The following is a 24,845-nucleotide window of genomic DNA, read 5'->3' on the forward strand; positions in this document are numbered from 1 at the left end:
TTCCTCCTCTCAGCTGAAAACCCTCTAAATGATCTCTCTATCTATGATTCTGTTCCCATTCTGGTTGTTTGCTTAGTTTGTTTTTTAGATTCAACTGTTGTTGATAGATGTGAATTTATTGACATTTTAGTGTTCAAAGTTTTGATCTTCTTCTTTTCCTTAGATAAGTCTCTCCATTTCATATAAGAGCTTGGTGATGATGAACTCCTTTAACTTGACCTTATCTGGGAAGTTCTTTTTCTGCCTTTCCATTCTAAATGATAGCTTTGCTGGATAGAGCAATCTTGGATGTAGGTCCTTGCCTTTCATGACTTTGTATACTTCTTGCCAGTCCCTTCTAGCCTGCAAAGTTTCTTTTGAGAAGTCAGCTGATAGCCTTATGGGAACTCCTTTGTAGTTAACAATCTGATTTTCTCTTGCTGCTTTTAATATTCTCTCTTTATCTTTAACCTTCAGCATCTTAATTATGATGTGTCTTGGTATAGTCCTCTTTGGTTCCATCTTATTTAGTATTCTCTGTGATTCCTGGACTTGTATGTCTATTTCCTTTGCCATATTGGGGGAGGGTTTTTTTTTTCATTGTTTTTTCAAATACGTTTTCAATTTCTTGCTCTTCCTCTTCTACTTCTGGCACCCCTGTGATTCAAGTGTTGGTATGTTTGAAGTTGCCCCAGAAGTTCCTTATCTTTTTTTATTATTCTTTTTTCTTCCTATTTTTCTGATTGAATGCTTTTTTTTTCTTCCTCATGTTCCAAATCATTGATTTAATTCTCAGCTTCATCCACTCTACTGTTGGTTCCCTGTAAATTTTTCTTTATTTCACTTAGTGTAACCTTCATTTCTGCCTGGGTCTTTTTTATGCTGTTGAAGTACCCAATGAGTTCCTTTAGCATCCTCATAACCAGTGTTTTGAACTCTGCATCTGATAGCTTTGTCTTCTCCATTTTGTTTGTTTTTTTCTGGTGTTGTATTCTGTTCTTTCATTTGGGCCATATTTCTTTGTCTTTTCATTTTGACAGTCTCCCTGTGTTTGTTTCTCTGTGTTAGGTAGAGCTGCTCTGACTCTCTGTATTAATATCATGGCTTATTGTAGAAAAGCATACTGGGTAAGTTGGTTGGGGTGGAGCCTTAGGTGGTCATCAAGACAGGGCAACACATGTAAACCAGGTTAATGGAGTCTCAGATATGGTGTCTCCACTCTGTGGCTCTGTGTGTGGGGGGGGGGGCTCAAAAAGGGACAATGCCACTGCCTGGCCTCTAGAGTTTTGTCTAGGAGGAAGCCATTTTCTCCTAGCAGTCACCCTGATGCCAGATACTTCCATTGCTCCCTGTATGCCACTGGTGCCCTTCCAGCTGCCACCCAGGTGCTGAAGCCCAGAGGAAGTGAGTCTGCATAAGTCCTAAGTCCATTGTGGGCCCTTTAAAAAGAGATTCCTGAGAACCCCACAGTTTCTTCTGCTGCCCCAACCCCACTGGTTTTTACAGCCAGAAGTTATATGGACTTATCTTCCTGGTACTGGAACCTTAAGCTGGGTGGTCTGGTGTGGAACTGGGATGTCTCACTCCTGAGGTATGCCTCCCAATTCTTATCCACCATACAGGAATGTGGAACTGCCTTTTCAGGGTGTCTGCATCTCTGTCCTTCCTGCCCATCAGGACAAATGTAACTTCTTTAATTCTTTGGTTGTCAGAGTTCCATACAGCTTGATTTTCTTTTTTTTTTTCTTTTTTAAATTTAATTGTTGTTCAAGTACACAGCTTGATTTTCTGACAGTCCTGGGTGATAGTTGTTTTGTAGTCTGGTTGTAATTTTTGCTTTGGTTGTGCAAGGAGGATTGCCATGTTTATCTATGCCTCCATCTTGACAGGAAGTCTGCCTCCCATATGTTTTAAATGTTGTGTTTTCTTTCTTATTTGTATTAAGATAGTTTCTAATTTCCTTTGTTGTGGTTAGACTTTCTATAGGGAGTAACATTTCTATTTTATCACTGGATTAATTTCAGAGAGCATTGGCCCCTGGATTGATGCTTGTACTTTTAGAGAGTAATTTCTGAGCAATAGAGGAATATTAGTGGCTAGGGAAGAATGGCTACCATTTAAACTGCAGCTTTTGAAGCCACCCTGTGACCTGTGTTCTTTTAAACCAGTGGTTTGCAACTAAGAGTAATTTGCCCTTCAAGTGACATTGGCAATGTCTGTATACATTTTTGGTTGTCATAACTGAGGTAGGGGGTAGTGTGCAACTGTCATCTAGTGGATAGATACCAGGGATGCTGCTAAACATCCTACAGTGCACAGGGAATCCCCTCACAGAAAAGAGTTATATGGTCTGAAATGTCAATACTGCTGCCATTCAGAAACCATTTTTATCCCTTTAAGTTGATGCGACTGTTTCCTACTCACCCAGCACCTACTTGTGTCTTACTACCTCTTCACAATGGTTGCCTGAGGTAGGGGAAATGTCACAAATTTTGATGAGGGGAGCAAAGCATTAAAGCTGAAGCAACCTGCGAGCCAGTAGCAGAGACTAGATGACCATACTTTAGATGAGTTGTTTCCCAAAAAGCCCACAGCTACCTGGGCTCCACTTGCTTTGTCCATCCCACCTTTTAAAAGCAGGCCATCATGCGTTTGTCTTGTGAGTATATGTCTGGCATATTGATAGGCGCAGGGGCTTTTCCTAGCTAAGAAGGTTTCACATTGTCCTGTAATCCCTCACTTTCTTGTTTAATATCCCCTTCTACAAATAGAGTGGAAACTCCCTGTGAGCAACGTGGTATTTGGCATGGAGTATACATTCAATAAACTTTTTGTTGAAAGAATTAGGCAATAGGAGAGAAAAATGTTAGCTTGGTTATCTCTAGGAGCTCAAAATGAAGGTTGTAGCTGCCTCTAGAGAGACTGAGAAATGTGGCATGATCCTAGGACTAATGGGGGAAGAGAAATTGTGGACATGTTCATTGGTTGTTTTGCCCATGGGATTTAATTGGTTTGTCATTAATAATACACTGGTAAACATTCTTTTCCTTATTAAACTCCTTATATTTTAGCTTCTTTTTCTCATTGAATTGTTTATACTAGCAGCTTTTACTTATTAAAAGACCAGCTTTAACCCTTTTTAAAAATTCAGGGTCCTCAGACTTTGTTCCCTAAAGGTCTTATCAAAAACATAACTTAAAAAATCTTTTGTGATGTTTGACATCAGTTTTTGTTAAATTATTCTGGTATTGAATCTCTACAGTAATTTCTCAACATCATTGAGAGGTTCTGTGACTTTGAGTGAAACAATGTATAATAAAACTACCACAGGATAATTGATATGAACAAGAGTTATGTTCCTATAGCTTCTCATTAACATGATAACAAAACAATGTTAAACAAAATTACATAATTATTCGAAGACCTGCTCTATGTTTTAAGTTAGCTGGTCTCAATTTTTCCAACCATAAAATGAGAATAATGATCCTTTGTTAGCTGAGAACTTTCTTGAGGATAAAATGATTTAAAGCACACAAAATCATTCTCAACAGTACTGTGTAAATCTCAAGGCCCTTCCAGTTATGGGTAACTGAAAATTTGTATTTGTCTGAGTAATGCATTATAACTAGTTGTGATACAACTATAAAAGTAGTCTGCTAAAATGAAACAAAGAGCATTCAGACTTTGTTCTTCTTACTTACACTGCTAGCCTGAGTAAATGGGACTTTTTTCTAGTAATTTAATTAAAAGATGTAAAGGTATATTTTACCTTGGACTGTCCTGACAATTACAATACTTTGACCTCTGTTTCTTCACAGGTGTTACAGAACATCCTGGACACTGAAAAAGATTATGCTAAAGAACTTCAGTCTCTTCTTGTTACTTACTTAAGACCCCTGCAGTCCAATAACAAGTAAGGTTTATATTTGAAACCCCTCAATAAATAAAACAAGATAACATCAGCATATGGAGTCATTACTCTCATGTCACTGAATAATTGATTTTGCCCTTTAGAAGAATTTCCACAGATCTCAGGTTGCTAAGAACACGATCGAGTCAACAGAAATTATGCAAGATGTTGCTTTTGGAGAGGTTGCCTTTCTTTCTGTTCTGGCTGTGGAAGGGATGGGAAGATCTGCATTTCTGCCTGTCACCATTTTTATCTTGTATATTTTAAAAGTGCTACATCTGTTTTTACCTTACAAGAAAAGAACCTGCTGGTGTTTTTATGCAGAAAGCACATAAATTGAAAATTCTTGTGCTCACTCTGACCTTTGCTTGTCAGGGCAGAAACTCTTTCCCATGCTCTGAGAGTGGAAAAAATGTGGCATTTTGTGGATGTTCATAAAAGCAATTCAAAGCAGTATTTTTCCCAGGCAACAGTGAATTATAGAGAGGTGTGAAAATGTTTTTTTAAATAAAATGTTCAAACCTTATTCTGATTTAGATATCTGAAGTCATTGTCTGACATCTGAATTGAAAACAATTTTCACAAATGAAAAATATTGGCTATTCATTTTTTTGTGCTTGCAAGGCATGGCATATATAACAAATAGCAGCTAATTACATTTGTTTGTGTTTTTATGTTAATGGATTAATCTTTACTAGAGATTATGATCTATACATCAGATAGAAAATTTAGCAGTTATCCATATAATGGAGGACAAAATGCTTGTCTTTTACTTAGTAAGAATTTATTTTTGCTGGACAGTTGCCTAAACTATTGACTTCTGGCTTAAATAAGTTTCATATGTTTCACTAGTTTTCTCCTTTTTTTCTAAATTATGTTTGCTTAGGCATATTTTGCTAAATTTTCCACTTGGTTATTTTTTTGGCACTATGGAAATGCTTCAGTATGAAAATATTTTGTATTCTTGTGTTTTGTAAGAGTTTAAACATAATCAACAACAAAATGTCTTTTGTCATTATTATAAAATATGAAGTGTTTTATGAGTCATAGTTCTTAGAGCTGAGTGAACCTCAATGAATCATTAGACCTAGTGCCCTGGAAGAAATGACTATCCCCATTGAATAACGAAGAAAACTGAAGCCCAGAAAAGCTTTCTGCTGTACCCATCACACAGCCAGTCAGCAGCCAGACTGGACCCTCTGTGTCTCTTACCTCTGAGTGAAATGTGCCTTTTTATTTTCTGGAGGTGACAGGCAGAGGAGAGGGAAACTGAAATGATAACCCTTGGAGGGGAGATGGTAAGATTTCAAAGGAAAGTGTGACTGATTAATAATCAAGAAACAGTAAGAGGAAAGGAAAGGAAAAGAGCCAGGGCAGAGGAGGTGAGAGACATGAATTAGAACTGCATTGTTCCCAAATAAACTTAAAATTTGGTTATATTAAGTTTTCATTGGTTTTGTCTTGTAGACCCCAGAGTGATTTGAGCCAAACTAGATTGTTTATCATTTGATTCTGAAGGGGCCAAAGTGAGCTTCTTGTGGCTGTGAGAGAGTAACAAGCTGGGAAACTGGTTGAAGGTTTCACTTTTGACACCAATAATAGGGGTTTTCCAGTTTGTGGTACAGGAGGATATTACAGTAGAGGAACTGGGAGCTTTTTGTACTCTAGGGGTTACTGGCAATGTTTGTTAGGGTCTTCCTTTTCTTTGTCAGCAAAGTTACTCTCTTGGAAATATCACCATAGTATTATATTAAGGAGAAAAGACATGTGGTGGACACTGGTCTTTTAAGTAAATCTTCAGCAAAGTTTTCTCCCCAAAAGCAGTTAAGAGTGTGAACTCTGGAGCTAGAATGTTTTGATTCAAATTCTGGCTTTGCATTTACTACCTTTGTGACTTTGGCTGATTTGCTTAACCTCTCTGTGCCTGGATTTCCTTATATGTAAAATGGAAATGATAGTACCTACATCATAAAGTTATTGTAAGTTTCCAATGAGCTATTAATTTTAAAATGCTTGCATAAGTGCTAGGTGCCATATGAGTGTTGTTGACTCTTGTTGTTACTATCACCTACTATTTTTTATTTATTCAATTACAGCTTACATTCAATATTATTTTGTATTAGTTTCAGGTGTACAGCATAGTGGTTAGATAATCATATACTTACAGAGTATTCCCCTGATATCTCCAGTACACACCTGGCACCATACATAGTTATTACAATATTATTGACTATATTCCCTATGCTGTAGTTTACATCCCATCACTATTCTGTAACTACCAGTCTGTACTTCTCAATTCCTTTACTGTTTTCACCTAGTCCTCAAACCTCCCTCCCCTCTGGCAATGATCAGTCTGTTCTCTGTGTCTATGAGTCTGTTTCTGTTTTGACAGAGGAAGAATGAATGAGAAAATTCTCAATATAGAGGCCCTGGATAAAATTGCTCAGTTTGCCTTTGTTTGATTCCATTACATTCTACAAATAAACAAACAAATCAGTACTATTTTATTTCCTCCTACTTTCTCTCATGAAGATTTCTTTTAGCTCATTTATGAACATTTTAATTTAGGAGAAAGTAGATTTTCATATTTTCTACTGTGCATTATGTGAGCATATATACTACTTTTCATTTACTTTCCCGGCTCTACTAAAAGAGAGTATTCAAACTTTTATTTTAGTTTTAATAATATATTTTATTAACATGATATGTCCAATGATAAATTTTAATATGTAATCAATATGTACATTATTTTTATATAAACATATTAATGAGATATTTTATATTCTTTTATTATACTGGGTCCTTAAATATAGCATATCTCAATTTAGACTAGTCATCTTTATTTTATCTTTTTAACCAGGCACCCACATTTTATTATTTTTACTTTTTTTTATTGTTTACACTATTGTAGATGTTCCCATTTCTCTTCCCTTTTGTTCACCTACCCCTGCCCTTGCCCTACCAAAGTTTTTACATTTATCCCTACCTATGATGTATTTCACTTGTTGGGTGCTGATTTTTTTAATTGAAAAGTAATTGATATATAACATTGTATTAATTTCAGGTGTATGGCATTATGATTTGATTGATATGTGTATATATTGTGAAATGATTACCACAGTTAAGTCTAGTTAACAGCTATCACCCTACATAATTACAGAAAAAAAATTTTGTGATAAGAACTTCTAAGATCCACTCTCAGCAAGTTTCAAATATGTAGTACAGTATTATTAACTATAGTCACCATGCTATGCATTACATCTCCATGACTTATTTTATAACTGAAGTTTATATTTTTTGACTCCCTTCACCCATTTTGTCCACCCTAACTCTCCATCTGTGGCAACCACCAATTGGTTCTCTGTAGATACTTAGATATTAAATATTCATTACTCATTTACTCATTGGTTTGTAAAATACCTAAGAAACACCTATAAAATACCTTACAAATACTTGTTTTCTTTAGGATCATTATCCTTATTATAGAAATGGGAAATCAAGGCAAGAAGCTTTATAAAGTTGCTTAAAACCAGAGTTAGAATAAATTAAAAACCAAAAGTTAAAATATACAGATTGCTTCCCTTATCTCATTTACTACTTCTTAACAAATTATCAGCTCACTGGGCTATAGAGAGAGATAATTAGAGTTATCCTCAAGTTTTATTTACTGACACTACATATATTTTTTTTTCAGTCTGAGTACTGTGGAATTTACATCTTTATTGGGAAACTTCGAGGAAATATGCACATTTCAACAGACACTCTGCCAAGCCTTGGAAGAATGTTCAAAGTAAGTGTAACATATTGCCATAAGGGTAGCCAGCAACACATTGTTTTTGTGTTTTTTCCCTTTTAACTGTTGTCTTAAATGAGGGCACTTTATGTGTAAGTATTTGATACAACTTAGATGAATTGTCTCAGATCAGAGAGAATGCACCCGGTGATGATACAGTGTCAAACCACTAGTTGTATTTGTTACTTTATTTACAAATCATATCAGTTTACTGCTTCTGCTCAGTATAACAGACAAATAACATTTCAATTGACCATGGGTGATGCCTTTGACATCAATTATATATTTTATATTGTACATTGTGAATTATTTGAAAAAGTTATTCAGATTATTCATTCAGTTTCACAAGCTTGTTTTTCTCCTTTAATTACTCCTGGTATCATGTCTATTATGTTAACAGTAGAAAGACATAAAAAGTGGGAAAGGAAAAGTATATCTTTATGTAAACCAAAACATATATTTGATGGCTAGCTAGATTGTTGAGTTGTTCAACTTCATACTACAGAATGAACTGTAATTATCATCAGACAGTATATTTCTGTAGCAGGATTAATTTTCCAAGCAATATATTTTCGAGAAGTTGCTGACTTGAATCATCTATAGAGAAATTGGGGTTATTTCCCTGTTTCTTCAGCTTTATGGGACACAGATGGTAGTCCAGAGGAGAATATGGTAAGAGCCCACACTAAAGAGACCTGAGCAGCCACTCCAAATGCTAACAATGATCCAGATTATTCATATGGAAAGATGGTAAATAAGTGAGAAGAGCAGATTACGAACTAGATTTGTGATCCTTATTTTCCATTTTATAGAGAAACATGTAGAAGAAAGTCCAATGAATATGACAAAATTGTTAGAGTAGATATATCTGAATGGTGGAGTTCTGAGTATTTTTTTCTTTTTTGTGTGTTTTTCTGATTTTTCTATAAATGAAAACAGGTGGCTTATAATTTAAAAAACTAATTTGAAAAATCATGAGGCCACCCTACCTAGCAACCACCAGGTCACCAAGACTACATAGAACTTATTTGTTTTTACTTGGTTAGTTTGTACTTGAACTTCACCTAAATTAACTAACAGTATTTCTAACATGCTCAGCTAAAAATTTGAATATTAAAATTTGAACAAGCATTTTAGAAGAAAGCCCTAGCTACTGATTCCAAATAAGTAATATCTGACCCTATGTATTGGCCTATGTTTAGTGGCAAAAGTTAAAGCAGTAGTCAAGAACTTCCATTTTATGTATAAAATGGTTGTAATATAGTTTCTCTTTTAACTTTGGCAGAAGAATTTGAAAGGTTAGCATGTTCCTGGGTTTAATTAGAAACCTTCTTTTCTCTTGTTTCCTGTTTTACATTCTGTGTCTCACCTATTTTACTTACAGATTTCCAGAAAACCAACACAAAGTAGGAGGTTGTCTACTGAACCTCATGCCTCATTTTAAATCTATGTACCTGGCTTACTGTGCAAATCATCCTTCAGCTGTAAATGTACTCACCCAACACAGGTAAATTGTTAACATTTCCCCAAATAAACTGTTTTATAATGAGATGCTTTCTTAGGACCACATCATTTGGAAGTCCAAGGTCTCCAGTCCAACTCTTAATTGTTACCATTCATTATGCCAGGAATTGATTCATTGTTATATACATGGATTGATCATTAATGCAACAAATAATTTACTGAGTACCTAATGTCTACAAGGTCCTGTACTAGCTGATGGGCATATAGTAGTGAACAAGAAAGAGAAGTTTCCTGCCTTTATGAAGCATAAGATTTTAATTTTACAGGCATGAAATTAAACAGTGTAAACATGTTATATACAAAAGGGTAATTAAAAAGGATGCTGTGAGACTTTGCAACACAGTATCATCTTAGTGTGGGGTGAGGGAAGGATTAAGGAAGGCATTTCTGACGATCCAATAGTTTAGCTTTCCCCTGTCCCAATGAATATTTTACCTGAGATGCTGACAAGTAGCTAAACTGTCTAGGTTCATCCTTTTTTCTTTTCTTTTTTAAAAATTATTATTTTAATTTTATTGCTGTTCAAGTGCAGTTGTTGCCATTTTCACCACACCACTCCCCACAACCCCAGCCATCCCTGCCTCCCACCCTTGATCTTACCCCACTTTGGTTTTGTCTGTGTGTCCTTTATAGTTGTTCCTGAATACCCTTCCCCTCTTCCCCCCATTACCCCCTCCCACCTTCCCTGTGGTTACTGTCAGATTGTTCTTAATTTCAATGGCTTATTTCAATTTTCCTTTTTCTGGTAGAGGAAATCTCAGACTGTTATGGCTAAAAGGCAGCTATTAACATGTAAAGGTGGAAGGAAACTAACATGGTAAACTGTGTAGCAGGTACTTTAAGCAAAAGATTCATAATAATTATACATTGAATATAAATTGTTTCTGGTTCATGGAAAACAGAATAGTCTCCTATAAGAGTCCTTACAAGAGACTAGGATAAATCTTCTACCTTCTTTTACCTTCTGATTACCTATCCCTGACACATTCACGAAGACATCTGGGCCAGAACACTGTATGATAGGCTTAAAGATGCAGTTTTAACTTCAAAATCATGTGCTAGAAATTCAGGTGGGTTAATAACAAGAACAATACACACAGCCTCGTAGGACTTAACCTGGAGACTAGATTCATAATGGACACAAATTCAAGAGGCTGTTCAAGAATAAAAAGTATATTCTTCCCTTAATGTGGCCCAAACTTGAACTCCCAGAGCCTGGCTAGAACACTGGTTGGTACCAACCTGCAGAAGTGTCAGAAATGTTTTTTTTCCTTATTTCTTATGAGCTTTATTGACTTTATAGAGCTATTTTGTGAGGACATCTTAAATGTAGAACATTAAGTCCTACTGAGTCCTATTTTATTCTCCTGATGAAAGTTGTGAATGCTTATGGAATAGTAAATATGGAAGTTGAGTTAAAAGAAAGAGAAACCATGACTCTGGATTATTTAGGCAAGTGGCTCAACTGCTTAAAGCTCACACTGTGCCAGGTATATGCTTTAAAAGTCTATGAGGGAGTTACACCTCTGCTTTACAGCTAAGACATTGAAAGTTCAAGTAATCTGCCCAACAGCTCAGAGCCATTAAGTGGTTAAGCCAGAATTAGAATCCAAGCCTGTCAGACTTCTAAAAACATTTTATTGATATTTTTAGCTACAAAGAGAATAACATAAATGCAAATTTAAAGAATTATAATCAAATGAACACCCATGTACATGCCACCCTACTTAAGATATAAAACATTACCATTTCCTTTTTATATAACAGCTTGAGTTAAAATTCACATATGAAACAATTTACCTGTTTAAAGTGTTTTGCTGAATTATTTTCAGTATATTCAGACTTGTACAACCATCACCACACTCAGTTTTAGAATATTTTTATCATTCTCCAAAGAAACCCATATGTATTAGCAGCTACTCCATATTGCCAGCCCAAGTCATCCACTAAAATACTTTTTGCTCTGGATTTGCTATTCTGGACATTTCATTTAAGTGAAATAACACAACCTATGGCATTTTGTGTTTGGCTTATTTCACTTAGCACAATGCTTTCAAGGTTCTTCTGTGTTGTAGCACTTATCAGTACATTGTTTAAAAAATTTTAATATAGCCCTGACCAGTGTGGTTCAGTTGGTTGACCATCATCCCACAAAAAGAAAGGTCACTGGTTTGATTCTTGGTCAGGACACATGCCTGGGTTGTCAGTTTGGTCCCCAGTCAGGGCACATACAAGAGGCAACTGATGGATGTTTCTCTCTCGTGTTGATGTTTCTCTCCCTCTCTTTCTCCCTCCCTTCCCCTCTCTCTAAATGTAAATAAATAAAATCTTAAAAAATTTTAGTATAGCTAATCCAGCTATCTTTTGATTATTGTTAATATGATATATCATTTTTCATCCCTTTTAATTTATCTGTGTCGTATAGACAACATACATCTGAGTCTTGTTTTGTTGAATATACTCTTAAAGTGTTTGTATTTTAATTGGAATATTAAGACTATTTATATTTAAGGTAATTATTTATATACTTGGATTAATATTTACCATATTTTTAAATGTTTTCTTTTCATTGCACTTGTTCTTTGTTTCTTTACCACACCATCTTTTGCTGCCTTCTCTGGTTTTAGTTAAACATTTTTTTAAAGGTGTCTTTTATTTATTTTTAAAAGACTTTATTTATTTATTTTTAGACAGAGGTAAAGAGAGAGAGAAAGTAAAGGACAGAAACATCAATGTGTGCTTGCCTCTTATGCACCCCCTACTGGGGACCTGGCCAGCAATTCAGGCATGTGCCCCGACTGAGAATCGAACCAGGGACCCTTTGGTTCACCGGCCAGCACTCACTCTACTGAGCCACAGACAGCCAGGGCTAAACATTTTATATGATTTCATTTTTTTCTTCTCTCATAGCATATTTTTCTTCTTCTAAAAAATATTAGTGGTTTCCCCAGAGTTTATGACATCCATTTACAACTAATCTATAACACTTTCACATAACACTCTACCATTTTATAGGTAGTCCATGTACCTTATAACAGAGTAGTCTCAATTTTTCTCCCTCATCCCTTATAACAGTGTTCTTATTTATTTCACTTATCCACAAGGTAAAATCACCCAATATATTGTTGCTATTGTTATTTTAAACAGTTCTATATTAGACCCATTAAAAATAAGAAAAATAAAAGATTGTATTTTACCTGAATTTATTATTCTCTGACACTCTTTCTTTTTTATGTAGATCTATGTTTCCTTCTCTCTGAAGGACTCAACAATTTTTGCTTAGGTGGTCTATTGGCAACAACTTCCCTAAGTTTTTGTTTATCTTAGAAAGTTATATGTCTCCTCTACTTCTTTTTTCCCTTTTAATTTTATTGTGGTAAACAAATAAAAACATATGACATGAGATTTTTCCTTACAAATTAAGGATTAATTTACACTTAACAAATTAAATGTACAGTATCTTAAAACCATAAGCACATTTTTGTACAGCAGATGTCTAGAACTGTTTTGTCTTTTATAACTGAAACTTTATACTTATTGAAGAGTACTCCTCCATTTCCCTTTTACTCCAGCCCCTGCCAACCAGTATTTATTTTCTGTGTCTATAAGTTTCATTATGTTAGATACCACATATAAATGGAATCATGTAGTATTTATTCTTCTGTGGCTGGCTTATTTCACTTAGCATAATGTCCTCAAAGTTCATCCATGTTGTCCCATGTAACAGTATTTCCTTCTCTTTAAAGGCTGAATAATATTACATTGTATGCATATACCACATTTTCTCTATCCATTCATCCATCAGTGGACACTTAGGTTGTTTCTACAACTTCACTATTGTGAATAATGCTGCGACAAACACAGAAATGCAAATACCTTTTCAAGATCCTGGTTTTAACTCTTTTGTGAAAATACCCAGAAGTGAGATTGCTGGATCATACTGTAATTCTACTTTTAATGATTTGAGGAACCTCTATAATGTTTTCTATACATAGTAGCTGCACCATTTTACATTCCCACCAACAGTGCACTAAGGTTCCAATTTTTCCACATCTTTGCCTTTATTTGATGTATTTTTTTAAATAATGGCCATCCTTTCTTTTCAAATGCATATGGAACATTTTCAAAGATAGACCACATGTTAGGACACAAAACAAGCCTCAACAAATTCAAGAAAATCAAAATCATATCAGGCATTTTCTCAACCACTACGAAAAACCCCAAAACACTCAAACTAATGGAGATTAAATAGCATGCTATTAAACAATGAATGACTCAAGAATGAGATTAGGGAAGAAATAAAAAAGTTTCTGGAAACAAATGAAAATGAACTCACAACAATCCAAAACTTATGGGATACAGCAAAGGTAGTCCTGAGAGGGAAGTTCATAGTGAAACAGGTCTACCTAAAAAAGGATAGAAACATTTCAAATAAACAACCTAACCCTACATCTACAGGAACTCGAGGGACAACAACAAAGACAGCCAAGAGCAAGTAGAAGGAAGGAAATAACCAAGATCAGAACACAATTAAATGACATAGAGACTAAAAGTACAATTTTAAGGACCAATAAATCCAAGAGCTGGTTCTTTGAAAATATAAACAAAATTGACAAGCCTTTAAGCAGGCTCATCAAGAAAAAAAGAGAGGACCCAAATAAATACAATCAGAAATGAAAGGGGAGATATTACAACTGATACCACAGATATACAAAGGATAGTAAGAAATTGCCATGATGAACTATATGCCAAGATATTTGAAAACCTGGAAAAATTTCTAGAAAAATTATAATCTTCCAAAAGTGAATGAAGAAGAAGCAGAAAGCCTGAACAGACCAATGACAGCTGATGAAATTGAAGCAGTAATAAAGAAGCTTCCAACATACAAAAGCCTTGGACCAGATGGTTTCACAGGAGAATTTTATAAAGCATTTAAGGGAGAGCTAACCCCCATCCTTCACAGACTATTCCAAAAAATTCAAAAAGATGGAAGACTCCCAAACCCTTTTTATGAAGCCAGTATCACCCTAAGCCACAAAACAGATAAAGGCATAACAAAGAGAGAAAACTTCAGGCCAATATCGCTGATGAACATAGATGCTAAAATCCTCAACAAAATATTGGCAAACCTCATCCAGCAATATGTTAAAAAGATCATACACCATGACCAAGTGGAATTAATTCATTCCAGGGATGCAAGGATGGTACAATATTTCCAAATCAATAAACATAATATACCACATAAACAAAAGGAAAGACAAAACCACATGATCATATCAATAGATGTGGAAAAAGCATTTGATAAGATACAGCACCCATTTATGATAAAAACACTAAGCAAAGTTGGAATAAAGGGAGCATTCCTCAACATAATAAAGGCCACATAGGAGACACCTACAGCCAACATCATACTCAACGTGCAAAACCTAAAAACTTTCCCACTAAGATCAGGAACAAGACAAGGATGTCTGCTTTTGCCACTTCTATTCAACATAATATTAAAAGTCCTAGCCACAGCAATCAGACAAAAAAAAAAAAAAAGAAATAAAAGGCATACAGCCCTGGTTGGTTTGGCTGTGTGGAATAAGCATCAGACTGTGAAGCAAAGGGTTGCCAGTTCGATTCCCGGTCTAGGGCACATGCCTGGGTTGCAGGCCAGGTCTCAGGTAGGGCTGTGAGAGAGGCAACTACACACTGATATTTCTCTCCTTCTCTTTCTTTCTCCCATCCCCTCTCTAAAAATAAATAAATAAAACTAAAAGAAATAGAAAAATAAAAGAAGCAAAAGGCATCCTAATTTGAAAGGAGGAAGCAAAATTGCCATTGTTTGCAGATGACATGATAGTGTATATAGAAAACCCTATAGACTCCACCAAAAAACTACTCGACCTAATAAATGAATTTGGCAAAATAGTGGGATACAAAGTCAATATTCAGAAATCAAAGGCATTTGGGTACACCAACAATGAAATATCTGAAACAGAAATCAGGAAAAGAATCCCATTTGATATAGCAACAAGAAAAATTAAGTACCTAGGAATAAGCCTAACCAAGGATGTAAAAGACGTACACTCAGAAAACTACACAGCACTGAAGAAAGAAACTAAGGAAGACACAAATGGAAGCATGTACCATGCTCATGGATTGGAAGAATTAACATAATCGAAATGGCCATACTACCCAAAGCAATTTACAGATTTAATGCAATCCCTATTAAAGTGCCAATGGCATATTTCATAGATAAAGAACAAACACTTCAAAAATTTATATGGAACCATAAATGACCCCAAATAGCTGCAGCAATTTTGAGAAAGAAGAACAAAGCAGGAGGGATCACAAAACCTGATATGAAACTGTATTACAAAGCCACTGTAATCAGAACAGCCTGGAACTGGCATAAAAACAGACACATAGACCAATAGAACAGGAGAGAGAGCCCAGAAATAAACCCAAATCTCTATGGTCAATTAATATTTGAAAAAGGAGGCAGAAGCATAAAATGGAGTAAAAATAGCCTCTTCAACAAATGGTGTTGGGAGAACTGGACAGCTATGTGCAAAAAAATGAAACTCGACCACCAACTTATACACAAAAACAAATTCAAGGTAGATAAAAGACTTAAATATAAGTCATGGCACCATAAAAGTCCTAGAGGAAAACATCAGCAGGAAAATCTCAGACATTCCACACAGCAACATCCTCACTGATATGTCTCCTAAAGCAAAGAAACAAATGGGACTCCATCAAATTAAAAAGCTTCTGGATGGCTAAAGAAACAACATTAAAATGAAAAGAGAATGAACTATATGGGAAAACATATTCACCAATGATACCTCGGACAAGAGTTTGATCTCCAAAATATATAAAGAACTCACACAACTCCAATCCGGGAAGACCAAAAAAACAAAAACAAAAACAAAACACAAACAAACAAACAAACACAAAAACAAACAAACAAAAAACACCAATTAAAAAATGGACAAAAGAGTTGAACAGACACTTCTTCAAGGTGGACATACAGAGGGCTCAGAGACATACAAAAAGATGCTTGGCATCACTAACCATCAGAGAGATGTAAATTAAAACCACAATGATATACCACTTCACACCAGTCAAAATGGCCATCATAAAGAAATCAACAAACAATTGTTGGAGAGGATGCAGAGAAAAGGGAACTCTAGTATACTGTTGGTGGGAATGCAGACTGGTGTAGCCACTGTGGAAAACAGTATGGAATTTCCTCAGGAAACAAAAATGGAACTGCCTTTTACCCAGCAATTCCACTGCTAGGATTATACCCTAAGAGCTCAGGAACACCAATCCAAAAGAACATATACACCCCAATGTTCATAGCAGCACAATTAACAATAGCCAAGTGCTGGAAACAACCTAAGTGCCCATCAGTAAATGAGTGGATCAAAAAACTCTGGTACATTTACACAATGGAATTCTACACAGCAGAAAGAAAGAAGCAGCTCCTACCCTTTGCAACAGCATGGATGGAACTGGAGAGCATTATGCTAAGTGAAATAAGCCAGGCAGTGAGGAACAAATACCATTTGATCTCACCTTTAACTGGAACATTATTAACAAAAGAAAAAAGCAAACAAAATATAACCAGAGACATTGAAATTAAGAACAATCTAACAATAACCAGAGGGGAGGACAGAGAGAACAGTGCAGGGAAGGGTTTTCAGGAACTTCTACAAAGGTCACATGGACAAAACCAAGGGGGAGGGTGGAAGCAAGGGAGAGAGGTGGGTTTGGCTGGGATGTAGGGGGAAAATGCAGACAACTGTAATTGAACAACAATAAAATAATTTAAAAAATAAAGAAAATATATAATGATCATCCTAACCAGATGTAAGGTGATGTCTCACTGTGGTTTTGATTTGCATTTCCCTAACAATTAGTGATGTTGAGCATCTTCTCATATGCCTGTTGACCATTTATATGTCTTCTTAAGAGAAATGTCTACTTAAGTCTTTTGCTCATTTTTAAATTGGATCATTAGTATGTTTACCATTGCGTTGTAGCAGTCTGTTCCTTATATTTAGGAGATTAGCCCCTTAGCAAATATAAAATTTGCAAGTGTTTTTTTCCTGTTCCATAGGTTGCCTTTTTCACTCTGTTGATTATTTCATTTGCTGTGAGGAAGTCTTTCAGTTTGATAGAGTTACACTTGTTTATTTTTTTTCTCTTGCTGCGTGTGCTTTTGCTGTCATGTCCAAGAAATCATTGCTGATACCAATGTTGTAAAGTTTTTCTTTTATGTTTTCTTCTAGGAGTTTTAAGTCTTGAACATATTTTGATTTGGTTTTTGTTTGTGTGAAATAAGAGTCCAATTTCAGTTTTGTTTTGTTTTGTTTTTAAGAATTTATTTATTTATCTTTACAGAGTGGAGAAGGGAGGGAGAAAGAGAGGGAGAGAAATACCAATGTGTGGTTGCCTCCTGTGCGTCCTCCACTAGGGATTCAGCCTGTAACCCAGGCATGTGCCCTGACTGGGAATTGAAGCAGTGACCCTGTGGTTTGCAGTTCGGCACTCAATCCACTGAGCCACACCAACAAGGGCTCAGTTTTGGGGTTTTTTTGGCACATGAATATCCAGTTTTCCCAGTACCATTTGTTGGAAAGACTATCTTTTTCTCATTGTATATTTTTGGCACTCTTGTCAAAGATCATGAGTATATAAGCAGATTTATTTTGGGGTTTTCTGTTCTGTTACATTGGTCTATTATCTGTCTTTATGCGAACAGCACACTGTTTTAATTATTCTAGCTATGTAATATATTTTGAAATAACAAAACATGAGGCCTTTGTTCTTTTTTTCTTAAGATTGTTTTGGTGATTTAGGGTCTTTGTTTATTTCATACAAATTTTAGGATTTTTTTTCTATTTCTATAAAAAAGTGTCATTGGGAGCTTCATAAGGATTAGAGTACATCTACAAATCACTTTAGGATGTATGGATAGTTTAGCAATATGAAATTTTCTGGTCCATGAATATAGGCAGTTTTTCCACTCGTCTGTATTTTCTTTCATTTCTTTTGTCAATGTTTTGTAATTTTTAGGGTACACGTCTTTGATGTCCTTGGTTACGTTTAGTCCTAGGTATTTTATTCTTTTTGATGCTCTTGTAAATGAGATTTTTTCCCCCTTAATTTTCTTTTTGGATCCTTTGTTGTTAATGTATAGAAATGCAATGGACTTTTTTTGCAACTGATTTTTGTGTTAATTCACATCCTGCAACTTCACTAACTTCATTTATTAGTTCTACCAGTTTCTTTATGGGTTACTTAGTGTTTTCTACATACAAAATCAAGTTATCTGTGAACAGAGATCATTTCACTTCCTTTTCTATTTGGATGACTTTTTTAAAGAGAGTTTATTTATTTCTTTTTAGAGAGAGGGTAGGGAAGAGAGGGAGAGAAACATTGATTGGTTGCTTCTCATATGCACTGCAACAGGGGACTGTGTCTGCAACCCAGGCATGTGCCCTGACCAGGAATTGAACTGGTGATTTTTTGCATTGAGAGATGACACTCCACCAACTGAACCACGCCAGCCAGGGATGGACAACTTTCAATTATTTTTGTGCCTAATTGCTATGGCTAGAATTTTCAGCATTATGTTAAATTGAAGTAGCAAAAGTGGACACCGATATCACATTTTATATATATAAAATCTTCTTTTCCATTCATCTATCAATGAACACTTTGGTTATTTCCATATGTTTTGTGAATGACTATTGTAAATAACACCGCTATAAACATGGGGGTGCAGACAGCTTTTACAGATAGTAATTTTGTTTCCTTTGGACAAGTACCCAGAAATGGAATTGCTGGCTTATATGGTAGTAATATTTTTAATTTTTTGAGGAACCTCTGTACTGTTTTCTCTAGCGGATATACCAATTTACATTCCCATTAACAGTACACAAATGTTCCCTTTTCTCCACATTGTTCCCAACACTTGTTATCTCTTGTCTTTTTGATGATGCTGTTCTAATAGATGTGAGGTGATATCTCATTGTGGTTTTGATTTGTATTTCCCTGATGATTAGTGATGTCAACTACCTTTTCATGTACCTGTTTTCAATATTTATGTCTTCTTTGGAAAAATGTCTTTTCAGTTCCTCTGCACATTTGTTTACCTGATTGTTGTTTCTTTGTTATTGAGTTGTATGAATCAGATACACGGTTTGCAAATATTATCTCCATTTAGTAGGCTGCCTTTTCATTTTGTTGATGGTTTCCTTTGCTCTGCAGAAGCTTTTTAGTTTGATGTAGTTCTATTTGTTTATTGTTTTCTCTTGTTGCTTGTGCGTTCTGTAATTACTGGGCTTCAGTTTCTTTTAATTTCCTTGTTTTGTTTTGGTTTTGCTCTCTGTATCTTTGTGTTTCCTAAGAATTTCTTTTTAAATAGAGTCTGAGTCCTTTAACTCTCTCAACTGTAATCCTGTTTTTATACTGGAGTCCTGCTGATATTGTGGAAAGGTGTGCTAGAGAGAATGCAATTTGTAATGTTATCAATAAATTTCAGATTTTTAGTGGACTTGTGTTCATGAGCTTTGACCTTTAGAAGCATTCCTTAGCTTTTTTTCTCTGCTTCTCACTTATGACAGGAAGATGAGAAGGGCTGGAGCTGGCCTCTTGTTCCTTCCTCAGGTCAGATAAGGCTCTAGCAACCTAGATTCCCTTGTAGAGCAAGTGTTTGTTATAAAGAATGTTCTAGGAGCATTTTACAGTGGTTGCTTTTATTTTCCTGTACCTGAACCACAAGTTGTTGTTTTTTTTCTCAGATTTTTACCATGAGAATCTGTGATGCAAACCCTCACAAGTGTTGAGGCCACCAAGACTGGGTTCCTGGGAGTTTTTAACTGTCAAACTAGTTAACACTCAGACTCCTGCAATTCATCAAAATTACCACTTGTGTTTTACTACCAGTTACTGTCTTCAGTGGCTTCTCCTTTAAGGGAAATTGATTTCAGCTCTAATTCTCTGTATTTGTCTGTCTTTCCAGATTTGGAGGGTAGTGTTTTTCTCTGTAATTTCAATTCTCAGTGAATCTAAAAAATAGCACCGATTTACAGTTTGTTCAGTGTTTTTTTCCTAATGTGAAGATAGTAATGATGACTTCTAAGGTCTTTACATATTAGAGCTAAATGAGAAGTCCTCTAATAATTTTTTGAAAATTTTAGTGGTTGTTCTCAGGCTTTCCACATATATCTTAACTTGTCAAAATCTACTTATATTTACACTAATATAATTCTAGGGAGATATACAGTTGTTACTCTTAGTATAGATCTTTCCTCTTTCTTTTTTGTATATATGTATGTATGTGTATATATATACACACACACAAACATATGGAACATTTATATGTTACAAGTGCTATGATATATAGTTATAGTGATTATTTATATAATTTTATGTCTGTAAATGAAACTGAGAGAAGAAAGGAGAGCAAGGATACATTTATAGCATTTGTTATATTAGCATTCTTATTTACTATATGTTTATCTTCATTTCTTCCTGTGGATTTGAACTGCTATCTGGCATCATATCCAAATCTTTGCTCCCAACAACTTCCATTGTACTGCTGTTGTAAAATATATTACATTTCTATATGCTATAGGACCAACAGTATAATTATATAATATTGCTTTATAATATTGTTTTTTTCTTTTTTATCTTTATTGTATTTTTCCCATTACCATTTATTCTCCTTATACCCCTCCCCCAGGGACTGAGCAAATATAATATTGTTTATATCATTTAAGATAAAAAAGGAGAAATATGCATTCATGCTCTTTTATAATTGCATGATGACCTTTACTGGTACTGTATATTTCTATATGTGAATTTGTATAAACATCTGTATTTACTTGCTTTTATGCTGTAAGTTTAGTACTTCTTTTAAGCCAGATCTTCTAGCAAAGCATTCTCTCATTTTTTATCTCAGATTGTTTTCATTCCATATTTTTTATTGCTGACACTATTACAGATGTCCCCTATTTTCCTCCTTTTACACTGTTAATTTTTTGAAAGATAGTTTGAATAGATACAGAATTCTTGGTTACAAGTTTAGTTTGTTTCATTACTTTGAGTATGTCATTCCACTGTTTTCTGATCTGCATTAATTCCAATTAGTGAAATTAGTTATTAATCTTATTCAGCATCCCTATCCCATGATGAGTGTTTTTGCCTTTTTAAGATCTTCCATTTCCGAATCCTGCTGTGATCGACTAAATTCTGTCCACTTGAGTGGGGTGCTGATCAAAGCATAATTATCAGCAGTTATTACAAAAAAAGTCCTAGGATGAGTCCCTTATATTTGTAAGACATTCAGATTTTTTGAATGAGTAAATTAATTAATAAACAAAATTGAACTTTCAGCCAAGATGGAAGCGTAGGTAGACACAGTATGCCTCCTCACACAACCAAACGAAGGACAACAACAAATTTAAAAACAAAACAACCAGAACTGACAGCAAATTGAACTGTATAGAAGTGTGACAACCAAGGAGTTAAAGAAGAAACATTCATCCAGACTGGTAGAAGGGGCAGAGATGGGCAGCCAGGTGGAGAAGACTTGTGGCCAGGACGCAGCTGCAGAAAATTTTAGTGGTTGTGCAGCAGAGTTGGTGAGGTGGTGTCTTGCAGACTGTGCAGTCCCACATTCATGTGAAGATAAACTGGGAGGAAGAACTAGGGAACAAGATAGACCACGCAACCCAGGGTTCCAGTGTGGGGAAATACAGCCTCAAAGCCTCTGACTGAAAACATCTGTGGGGGTTGAGGCAGGAGTGGGAGAAACTTCCAGCCTCACAGGAGAGTTCATTGGAGAGACCCGCTAGGGTCCTAGAACGTACACAAACCCACCCAACGGGAATCGGCACCACAAGGGAACAATTTGATTGTGGGAAGTGGGGGAAGTGACTGAAAACCGGCAGAGAGCACAGCAAGCGGCACTGTTCCATCTTGGGGCCCCTCCCCCACAAACAGCATCACAATGCAGCGACATGGGTTGCCCCAGTCTGGTGAACACCTAAGGCTCTGCCCATTACTACATAACAGGCATGCTAAGACCAAAAAAAAAAAAAAGGCCCAAATGAAAGGACAATTCAAAGCTCCAGAAAAAACACAACTAAGTGATGAAGACTTAGCGAACCTATCAGATACACAATTCAAAACACTGGTTATCAGGATGCTCCAGGAACTCACTCGGGACTTCAACAACATAAAAAAGACCCATGCAGCAATGAGGGTTGCATTTTGTGAAATACAGAAAAATCTACAGGGAACCAACAGTGATGGGAAGGAAACCAGCACTCAAATCAACAGTTTGGAGCAGAAGGAAGAAAGAAACATTCAACCAGAACAGAATGAAGAAACAAGAACTCAAAAAAAAAAATGAGAAGAGGCTTAGGAACCTCCAGGACATTTTTAAATGTTCAACATCAGAATCATAGTGGTGCCAGAAGAAGAAAAGAAAGACCAAGAAATTGAAAACTTGTTTGAACAAATAATGAAGGAGAACTTCCCCAACCTGGCAAAGGAAAGAGATTCCCACTAAGTCCAGGAAGCTCAGAGAGTCCCAAAGAAGTTGAACCCAAGGAGAAACACACAAGGCACATCATGATTACAGTAGCCAAGATTAAAGATAACAAGAGAATCTTAAAAGCAGTTAGAGAAAAGGAGACAGTTACCTACACAGGAGTTCCCATTATACTATCAGCTGATTTCTCAAAAGAAACCTTACAGGGAAGAAGGGGCTGGAAAGAAGTATACAAAGTCATGAAAGGCAAGGACCTACATCCAAGATTGCTCTATCCAGCAAAGCTTTCATTTAGAATGGAAGGGCAGATAAAGTGCTTCTCAGATAAGGTCAAGTTAAAGGAGTTCATCATCACCAAGCCCTTACTATATGAAATGTTCAAGGGACTCATCTAAGAAAAAGAAGATCAAAACTATGAACAGTAAAATGACAACAGACTCAGAGCTATTAACAACTGAACCTAAATAAAAAAACAAAAACAAACTAAATGAATAACTAGAGCAGGAACATAATGACAGAAATGGAGATCACATGGAGGTTATCAGCAGGGGAGTGAGAGTGGGAGGGGGAGAGAGGGGCAAAAGGTACAGAGAATAAGTAGCATAAATGGTAGGTAGAAAATAGACGGGGGAAGGTTAAGAATAGTATAGGAAATGTAGAAGCCAAAGAACTTATATGTATGACTCATGGACATGAACTAAAGGGGAGGGGATGGGGGTGGGAGGGGATGTGCAGGGCGGAGGGGAATAAAGGGGGGAATGAGACAACTATAATAGAATAATCAATAAAATATGTTTAAAAGATTTTCTCTTTGTCTTTCAGCATTTTTACTATAATTTTTTCTTTGTGTGGATCTTCTTGCATTTATTTCTTCTATTCAGAGTTCATTGAGCTTCTTGGATGTATGAATTAATGTATTCTCAAGTTTTGGAAATTTTTAAACATTCTTTTTCCAACTGTTTTTCTTCATTTTCTCTTTCCTTTTCTTTTGGTACTCTCACCATGTACATGTTGTTGTGCTTATAGATGTCCCACATTTCTCTAAGGTTCATTCATTTTTTCATTTTTTTCCTGTTTTTTTTTTTCAGATTGCATTATCTCTATCAGTCTATCATTAGGTTCACTGATAGTTTCTTCTGTCAGTTGAGCTCTAGCATTGAGTACCTCTAGTGAAATTTTAAATTTAAATTATTGTACTTTTTAACTCCAGATTTTCCATTTGATTCTTTTAAATAACTTCTTTCTACTGATATTCTCTATTTGATTTGACGTGGTCATACCTTCTTTAATTCTTTAAGCATGGTTTCCTTTTGTCCCTAAAACACATTTCTAATGACTACTTTGAAATTTTTGTTAAATTTGACATTTTTTCATGTTCACAGACCATTTTTGTTGTTTCCCCATCCCGACCCATTTATGGGCCACACAGTCCTATTTCTTTGCATGTCAGATTTTTTTTTGAAAATTATACACTTTATACCATTTTAGGTTTAGCAACTGTGAATACTGATTCCATTCCCCCCCTCTGGGATTTGTTTTTGTTGTTGTTTGTATTTGTTTAATAAACTGGTTAGACTACATTAGTGAAGTCTCTTTGCCCCACAGTGTATAAACTCTGATGTCACTCTTCAGAGGGCACAACCTTGGTCGTGCACATCGTCACCCTGAAATGACAGTGGGTGGACAAATGGCTCTCTCACTGATTTCTCTGTTAAACTATCTGTCCCCATTTAGTCTCACACCCACCTATTAGGCTTCACAAATTTCTAGCTAATAGTTCTAATGTACTTGACAGTTCCCTGGGGCATAAATTGCTCTTCCCTCTAATCTAATAAATTCAGTCAGGGATAGTTTGTTTTATTTAAATTTTATTTTTCAATTACAGTTTGCAGTCAGTATTATTTTGTATTAGTTTCAGGTGTACAGCATAGTGGTTAGATAATCATATACTTTACAAACTGATCCTCCAGATATTTCGATTTCCCATCTGGCACCAAACACATTTATTACAATATTTTTGAGTATATTCCCTGTCCTGTGCTCTACATCCCCATAACTATTCTGTCACTACCAATTTG

The 24,845-nt window shown here is 35.6% G+C and overlaps 1 protein-coding gene across 3 annotated transcripts in view; it reads left to right on the plus strand.

Moving 5' to 3' along the window:
- The window catches only part of ARHGEF6 (Rac/Cdc42 guanine nucleotide exchange factor 6), a 145,144-nt gene that overhangs the window by 80,082 nt on the left and 40,217 nt on the right, over nt 1-24,845 (plus strand). For all 3 annotated transcript variants that reach the window (XM_045839377.1, XM_045839376.1, XM_045839378.1), the window contains 3 exons: nt 3,798-3,892; nt 7,584-7,679; nt 9,067-9,189. In XM_045839377.1, the coding sequence (XP_045695333.1) occupies nt 3,798-3,892; nt 7,584-7,679; nt 9,067-9,189 (314 nt within the window). The remainder of the gene's footprint in view (nt 1-3,797; nt 3,893-7,583; nt 7,680-9,066; nt 9,190-24,845) is intronic.

This window comes from Phyllostomus hastatus, unplaced genomic scaffold, assembly GCF_019186645.2.
Source record: "Phyllostomus hastatus isolate PE091 unplaced genomic scaffold, TTU_PhHast_1.1 phas_contig_30, whole genome shotgun sequence".
Classification (NCBI taxonomy): Eukaryota; Metazoa; Chordata; class Mammalia; order Chiroptera; family Phyllostomidae; genus Phyllostomus; species Phyllostomus hastatus.